General features: G+C 36.9%; 1 protein-coding gene across 1 annotated transcript; it reads right to left on the bottom strand.

Moving 5' to 3' along the window:
• Positions 1 to 1,372: 1,372 nt before the first annotated feature.
• On the bottom strand, positions 1,373 to 4,154 carry LOC107775430 (protein STRICTOSIDINE SYNTHASE-LIKE 5). Its single transcript, XM_016595159.2, has 6 exons — positions 3,908 to 4,154; positions 3,246 to 3,458; positions 3,034 to 3,101; positions 2,199 to 2,435; positions 1,864 to 1,996; positions 1,373 to 1,780 (listed from the first exon to the last, which is right to left on the bottom strand). Exons 1-6 carry the CDS (start codon positions 4,049 to 4,051, stop codon positions 1,502 to 1,504), a joined length of 1,074 nt encoding a protein of 357 aa, XP_016450645.1. The 5' UTR covers positions 4,052 to 4,154; the 3' UTR covers positions 1,373 to 1,501.
• Positions 4,155 to 8,575: the final 4,421 nt, after the last annotated feature.

The raw sequence follows: 8,575 nt of genomic DNA, 5'->3' as shown, positions 1-8,575 counted from the left end.
TGATATTTCTATGCTTGATTTATTGAGAATGATTTTAATGCTTACTCGAGGACGAAGCAAGAGTCTAAGTGTGAGGTGTTGTTGTTCGGCAAAAAATACATATATTTACCCATTGTTATCTCATATTCTAGTACTTTTAATCATCTTTTGAGTGTTAATTATATTACTTTGTGCTTAATATTATACTCTAATTGTGTAGGAATAAAGCGGTATGAAGATGAAGAAATTTGGAGCAAAGTTAAATAAAACACGAAAAACAAAAATGAATAAAAAAAGGGGGGACACCCTTTTGTTTTTTTTGTCCCCCAATTTGAAGACAAGAACAAAGGATACAATTGAAATACAAATGAAGGCAAAAAACGCACCTGGGAAAGACAATCTAAAGAGCAGGCGGCAAATTCACTGTTCTCAGCGCCACGTCCAGCGCTAGGCGCGGGCCTGGACGCCAGGGCGGAGGGTTTTTTCTATTTTGCTCGGGACAAGGTTATTTCGGTCCTACATGATCCCAACTTGTATAAAAGGGGTCTTAAACCTAATTTGGAGGATATCGAACACACTTTGAAAGAGAATTCACGTGGGTCAACATACACCACGCTTGGGAGGCTTCTAACTAATTTTTCTTCTCTTCTCTTCCTTTAATTTCATAATTCATTAGTTCTAGAGTTTTGGGTGTTACATGAACATTGTGGTTTGAAGCTTGAATTGTTTTTATTATTTTATCATATTGGTTTATTTATTCAATCTTGCGCTTAATTATTTGATCGCTTGATCACCAATTGAATACTATCTACGAATCTAAGATTGAACTCGGAAGAGGGAATTCTAGATTGCATATAATATTGAGCAGAGCAAGATCTTAACTCTTAGGGAGGACGGATTTGCGGTTAGGATAGGAATATACTTAATCGCCTTGCTTGGTTACTATACAGGAATTATTAATGTGTTCTTGTTAATTCTAATTCAATAGGAATATAGGTGTTAGATTACCTTGAATAGGCGAGTTGTACTTCGGGAGAAGGATACGAGCAATATTAACTCCGTAAATCAATAAACTAGATAAATTAATTAGACGATTTAAATGGAAAACTCAATGGGATTGTTAGCTAACCCATAGCTCTAGAATATTCACTCACATTGGATTCGTCTTTATAATTCGCCAACTTGTTTTCTTTAACCTCCTAGTTTGTTTCTTTAGATTAGTTTTAGTTAAATATTCATACTTTAGAATTCGCTTGAATAGATTAATTGTTTGGGTTTAATTTAGTTGATAGTTAATCACAAGTCCCTGTGGGTACAATATCTGGACTTACAATCCTATATTACTTGTCGACCACGTATACTTGCGTGTGCGTTTGGGAGCAACAAACATCTCGTTAAAATCTTAGGACCTGTGGTTGTCCTACAGCTATGATGATATTATATTTCTCAAATTTGCTAAACATACATTCTAGGAATCAAGACGTACAATTTATAGACCATAATGTGAGCAAGTTAGCAATGGCTACACAGTTGAGGTCGTCAGTGGTAACTTTCCTATGAAGTCACAGTTGAGACTTCCCAAATATAGATGACCTTCATACTCCAGCACAGATGTCACAAATGACATGACCTTTCCAGTTGGATCATCAAAGCCTTTGATTATCTTCCCATCAGCTGCGACATTCACTACCATAGCTTTGTGGTATGCTCCAAGGACCCAGTTCATCAATTTGGGGAAAGTTGCCAGCAAATGTTTTGAAGCTCTTGACGAGTGTACAAAATTTAGTCTACGAGCTGTAAACTGTAACAGAGGCAGACACATCAGTCGTTAAATTGGCACAGCAGATGAACCTTCTCTGCTACTGAAAGATGTTTATAACTTACCTCTACTAGAGCTATCCAGAACGAACCATCTGGAGCAAGCTTGATGTTGTCGGGTAAACCAGTAAGATTATCGACGAAGATCTCTGTTTGTCCTTTGATTTCCTCCTTCAGCCAATACTTTAGGCACCTAAATCTGATTATCATGGACGAAAAGAATGTTGAATGCAACTTGAACAATCAACTTCACAAATTGGTTCCAGGTACCAAAAGAATGTGTTCATGAAGAAACCGTGCTAGTCAATGGATCGGAGAAGCATGTCTAAACATCTCATGAGCTCACCAAGTTATCTTATAGTTGGAGGTAGAAAATCATTTAATCATTCGAGAATACTTACTTCCACGTTTCACAGACAATTAAGTAATCTTGATCCGCAGAGAGAGCAACGCCATTTGCAAAGGCCAAGTCATGAAGAATTACAGAGGTCTTGTTCAATGAAGGATTATATTTGAGAAGCTGACCATGGGGCTTGGCCTCAAGCACGTCAAGGTACCATTCGTGGAGTCCAAATTTGGTGCTTGGGACACTGAAGTATAGACTCCCATCTGATGCTTCCACCACATCATCTGCAAATCTGTACACACTCTAACTTTTAGCTTGCAATGGATTTTCATTAAAATTTTATAATTGATGGACATAAGGATCCAGAGAAATTTTATAATGTTGCTGCTAACAGCATCATATAAACCATCCCTCAGGGCTTTGGTTCATTGGTGAGGACACAACACATAGATGTGTCAATTAATTAGGCGCAAGTCACAAGTTTAAACTCTGTCCCAGACAAAGCTGGGGGAGGACGGAAGAGTCGCATCTGGGCATAGTCACCTTTGCCTAACTACGCACTAATTTAATATTGTAACAGCAGTTCAAACTTTATGTCCCACGAGCATATTGTATTGTTCATATTATCTTGGATGCTATAAACAAATTACACAAATATCGTATGGTGATATTGTGAACTAATTCTTCCTTGCTCGTTAGGCATCGTTCATTTCCCGAAATTTTGTTGGATTGAAGTTACAGAATGGTACTTAATTTTTAAAAAATTCCTATTTTTTGAAATTATATCAACTCGAAAAAAAGGCCATGCTCCATCAAAGTATCATAAGATATATATTGCTCTTGGCCTCAATGGGCAGAGAATTTCAAGATAGAAAAGTGAAATCTTTTACCTTATTTTTTCACCATTGACGTGTGAAGCAAGAACACTTACGCCATCTTCACTAACCTTAAGCAACCCCTGCACATCATACAATTGTACCTATTAGAAACTTTAGGTGTGCTGCATACATATTGCCACGGAAAGACTATCTAAAATTTCTTAAAATCTATTAGGCAATCGTTACTTAGCCAAGCTATTCATTTAAGCTGCAAAATTAATTACCTCTTCAGCGTCACATACGATGACATGACCAGCAGCTGATACTATAAGTCCTAGTAAAGAATTACTCCCAATATACTTCCAACTCTCCCAAGTCCCATTCTTGTGCAATCTTTTGATCCAACCATCTCTAGTTGCTGTATATAAAACTCCCATTTTGTCCACTGCCACATCTTCTGGTCTATCCAGAAACCCTTCTCCAAGTTTACTTACCCTCTGAAATTAACAGTCCATATGTAGCATTTCGCATCACAGTTAAAAAAAAGAGTTCAAGTTTTACACACACAAAAATATAATATTACACACTCAGGTCACCTAATAGGTAATTATAGGTAAATCGTTTAAACATTAATTGGTAATCTCATAAATATATATGATAACTATCACATGCTATCACAAGTTAAAATTCATTGACAACAACAACAACAACAACAACAACAACGACCCAGTAAAATTTCACTAGTAGGGTCTGGGGAGGATAGTGTGTACGCAGACCTTAACCCTATCTCGAGGGGTAGAGAGGCTGTTTCCGAAAGGCCCTTGGCTCAAGAAGACGAAAAGAGACTTAAAATTCATAGACTGTGTATATAAATTAAATCCATAAAAAGATTGAGGCAAGTAAGAAAATATTAAGTTAAGGAACCTTTTTTTTTCTTTTAAGTTACCTGCAAATAGCTCTTTGATGTAAATGTAGCGGCAGAAGGAATTTCAAGAATCTCAGGGGATATTGGTGAGAAGAAAAAAACTTGGAGTGAAATAGCCAGCAAAATAACTACTAAAAAGCTTGAAAAAAACAGCATGGAATCCATAGTGTGTTTGCTCGAGACCTCTAGTGCAGTTTGCAGATGAGAGGCAAAGTTCAGTCCTTTATGCACTACATCTGATAAAAACAATTTCTTTGGTCCAAAATTACTATCAGCTAGCCACCAAGTTTGGAAAGTATTTGTGGCTGAAAATTGTCTATAGGGTAATTGCTATAATAATTATAAGTACCAAAAAGCACACTAATTTAGGCAGTTCTACTAGAGAAAAATGGAATATAGACACGTTTCTTGTTAATCAAGAGTTTAAAGAAGAAAACATTTGCTCATCTTTGTAACAGGGTATTTGGGAAAGAAAATATGCGTAACCAATATATTCAATCAATAACATACCCTTCCTCTTGCCCCTTTTCCCCTCCCGAAATGTAATAAAAAAATATTACTTCTAAAAAAGGCTCTTATATAAGCTACTAACTGATATTAAATATTGATTTAATTGAAGAAAAAGAAAGTATAACTTGCTATTTATTGGACTAATTAATAGTTAAAAAAAAAAAGAGATAGAGTAATAGATAGATCAACAGTATATTTTAGAGAGAAGGTCTGTCTTCTCTTTAAAACTAGCGATGATAGGTCCGTAATGGCACGGGCCAAGCACACTACTAAAATATTGAGTTGTGTTTTTTCCTGTTTTTTGGTGCCCTTACTCTTTTTTCACTTGTTGAGTAATTGAGATTTTGATGACTAACAAAGTTTGTTTAAATGCAATATTCGAAAAATCAAGTTCTCAATGTAGCTGCTTAACTGTTCTAAGAACCAGCTCCTCAAGGTAAAGGATCAGCTCCTCTAGTTGATGATTGTACGTCCGTGCAAGACAATAACTTTATCTTAAGGTTACTCAGGTCCAAGTTTGTTGGAAGAAGAATGCGCTATATGTGATAAGGGTTGTTGCCCAAGAAGATACGAATAAATCAATAAGAGACAATAGTCCCAAAACTTCTGGAGTCCTTGGAATAGTAAGAGTTCTATCAAACAAGAAGCTGACTATGCATAGGACTCCTAGAAGATCTTGAAGTCCAGGCGTTTAAATACTATCTATTTTGGACTTATGAGATTATCCTTTTACACATCAACTGAAGAACTACATTTTGTTCACTCTAGTCAATACCAGTATTGCGTTCTTTTTGAGTCAGTCTAGTGAATGTGTTTTGGGAAATCGAGTTATAATCAAGTGCTGAGGCGGCTCGACATATTTTGTGGCCTAAAGCCAAACATTAATATGAGGCCTTTTCTTTTTTGAAAAATCTTTATACATAATTATTGAAGTCTATTTTTTAGCTTTTGAGATGCAAAATTATTAATTATTTATTATAATTGATTTTTTCTAATAATTCTTTTTTCAATTGATAATATAGTTAATCAGTTTATTAAGCTTTCTTAAGACATTGTTGATCTTAGTTAGAATTATTATTAATCTTAATTTTGAAAATTTTCTTTCGGTTGCGGCAATAATTAGAGAAATTAGTTAACATTAATACATGAGAAATATAGAATTTAGAAAATAATCAAGTTTTTGTCTAATTAAGTATATCAACTAAGGTATTATTTTTGACAACACTTCTCTGTTAATTTATTCATTGAATATCTTTATCAATTGTTTTACTATTTTTTTCTCATTTCTAAATCAATTCATTCATTCATATGAAACCTGATTTTATATTGATAATTTATTTGTCATGACCCGGAATTCCCACCTTCGGGACTGTGATATCGCTTAACATTTCACTTGTTAGGCAAGCCAACGTTAGAGGATCTTTAAGACAATTTTAACCAATTCGAATAAGTAAACCAATTAAATAGAAATGAAGTTCATAATACAGTGCGAAACAACGTAATAAACCAATATCTAATAAAACCCGGATTTGGAGTCACAGGTACACGAGCTTCTAGAATTTCTACGAATAGTAATTGAAATAAGTACAATTGTCTCGAATGAAAAGAACAGTAAATAGGGAAAAAGTGGAAGGGGACTTAAGGTCTGCGGACGCCAGCAGATCTACCTCGAGTCTACAAAAGCTAATTCGAGCTGAAACGCTTCACGGATAGCTGAGACCAGCACCAAAATCTGCACAAGAAGTGCATAGTGTAGTATGAGATAACCGATCCAATGTACTCCGTAAATGTCACAACCCCGGTTCGCCCTCTGTGAACCATCGTGACGAAACCTAGTCTCTACGACTAGTTAAGCCTAAAATGCGAAAGATAAACCAAATTTGCGGAAGAAAAGAAAATAATTTAAAACAGAAATAGTGTAATAAAACAGCATTTGGAAGTGCCACTCGGTATACACAATATCAACTCTCATAAACTAATACAGTTTTCCCAAAATCCGGAAACCCATGAATCACAAGCCAATGATACTACATAGTGCTCTAACTCCATAATAGTCTAAAACAAAGTAAATACAGAAAGGCTGTAACTACAAGAGAGAATGGAAAGAGACTCCTCGGTATGAGGACGCGGCAGATATACCTCGAAGTCTCTGAAGGGTCGCCTCGCCTCAAGGATGGTAAGTTTGAGTCGAAGTACCTGGATCTGCACATGAAAAACATGCGTAGAAAGGGCATGACCATAGCGGTACTTAGTAAGTGTCAAACCTAACCTCAGTCGGGTAGTGACGAGGAAGGTCAGGGCCCTACTGAGATTAAATAAATATAGAGATGGCATAATAAGATAAGCAGTACAATTGAGAATCTACAGTAAGAATTTAATACAAGATAATAAGGAATACAATAACTGAAACAGAGATAAAGACAATCACCAGGAAATGCCACTCATAACAAGGATGATAGCCGGGGATCTCTCAGTATCCTCAATATATATATGCCGGGGATCTCTTGGTATCCCGAGGATATCTTGGTATCCTCAATGTATACAAGGGATCTCTTGGTATCCTCAATATATGCTAGGGATCTCTTGGTATCCCGAGGATCTCTTGGTATCCTCAATATACGTGTCAGGGATCTCTTGGCATCCCGAACCTCAGTTCAAATCATAACACGTACAGGGGATCTCCCGGGAAGCCGTCCCGTAGTCCCAAAGTAAAACACACAGCAACAACACAAGAATACTCAATTAAGATCAATTTCGTACCAAGTAAAACAGGTAATTCTAATTTAACATGCTTCACATAATTCAATTAAGGCAGTTTAAGTAAATAAACAATTAAGTCAATTAGACATGCTTTTTCTAAGCTAATAGCAGGTTTAAATTGCAAGTAAGATGAAACAGGAAAAAGGAACACAATTGAAATTACTTAAAGAAAACCGGATTTTCAATAATTAGCTCAAGTACGCACTCATCACCGCACGTACAGGGTTAGACAAGCCACTTACCTCGAACCAGCTCAAAATCAACCCGAAACCATGTCTTTGCCACGAGTACTCGACTCCAAATGGCCCAAATCTATTCAATTCAATTGCATAATGTAAATAACACTTCAAGTAACTGATTCTACAATTAAATTCTAAGCTAATACGCAAAATTAGGTAAAATGACCAAAACGCCCCTCGGGTCCACGTCTCGGAATCGGGTAAAATTTACATTTCCAGAATCTTCACACTTTTACGAGTTCAGTTATACCAAAAGTACCAAAATCGGACCTCAAAGGGTCCCTCAAACCATCACTCAAAAGTCTCTAATTAGTCAAGCCCTAACCACCAATTTACCACTGATTTTTCTTAATTTTTCATGCTTAAATTGATAAGAATCATTCCAATAACAAGTTTAGGGACCAAAGACCTTACCCCAATGAACTCCTTTGAAAATCCCTCTTGAAAAGTGTTCCACAAGCTTCTTCCCGTTTGAAAAGAGATGAAAAATGGCTTAATTTCACGAAGGCAAGTATTTATATGTTTCTGCCCAGCGATTTCCGCATCTGCGGTCAAGGGAGCGCACCTGTTACCGCACCTGCAGAAGAATGAATCGCAGGTGTGAAAAGTCATTTAACGGGCTGGGTCCGCATCTGCAGTCGCTTGGCCGCATTTGCAGCATCGCATTTGCGAAAAACCCAGTCGCACCAGCTTCCGGAATTCCATTCCGACCCTCGGATCAAAATCTCACTATCGAACCGGAAACTTCAAAATTCGACTTTCTGCATTTCAAGCTTAAATTAGCTACAGACCTCCAAAACACAATCCGAACATGCCCCTAAGCCCGAAATCATCCAACCGAGCTAACGGAACCATCAGATTTCCATTTCGATGACGTCTTCACACTGTTCCGACTACGGTCAAATTTCCAACACTTAAGCTCTCATTTAGGGACTAAGTATCCCAAAATTCTCCGAAACTCAAAATCGAACATCCTGGCAAATCAAAATAGTAGAAATAAACACGGGGAAAGCAGTTAATAGGGAATCAGGGCGTAAATTCTTAAAATGACCGGCCGGGTCGTTTCATCCTCCCACACTTAAACATTTGTTCGTCCTCGAACGAGCATAGAGACATACGTGAAGTAGTGAAAGGATGAGGGTAACGGCTGCGCATATCCTACTCGGTCTCCCAAGTCGCC

The sequence above is a fragment of the Nicotiana tabacum genome, chromosome 11, assembly GCF_000715075.1.
Source record: "Nicotiana tabacum cultivar K326 chromosome 11, ASM71507v2, whole genome shotgun sequence".
NCBI lineage: Eukaryota > Viridiplantae > Streptophyta > Magnoliopsida > Solanales > Solanaceae > Nicotiana > Nicotiana tabacum.
The sequence above is the reverse complement of the archived record's forward strand: the minus strand, read 5'-3'. Positions and strand labels throughout refer to the sequence as shown.

Excerpts from the sequence above, each read along its gene's own strand:
- LOC107775430 (XM_016595159.2), bottom strand. The coding sequence starts at position 4,051 with ATGGATTCCATGCTGTTTTTTTCAAGCTTTTTAGTAGTTATTTTGCTG. Across the intron at positions 3,459-3,907 it reads CATCAAAGAGCTATTTGCAG|AGGGTAAGTAAACTTGGAGA; the intron begins GTAACTTAAAAG and ends TGTTAATTTCAG. Across the intron at positions 3,102-3,245 it reads TCGTATGTGACGCTGAAGAG|GGGTTGCTTAAGGTTAGTGA; the intron begins GTAATTAATTTT and ends TATGATGTGCAG.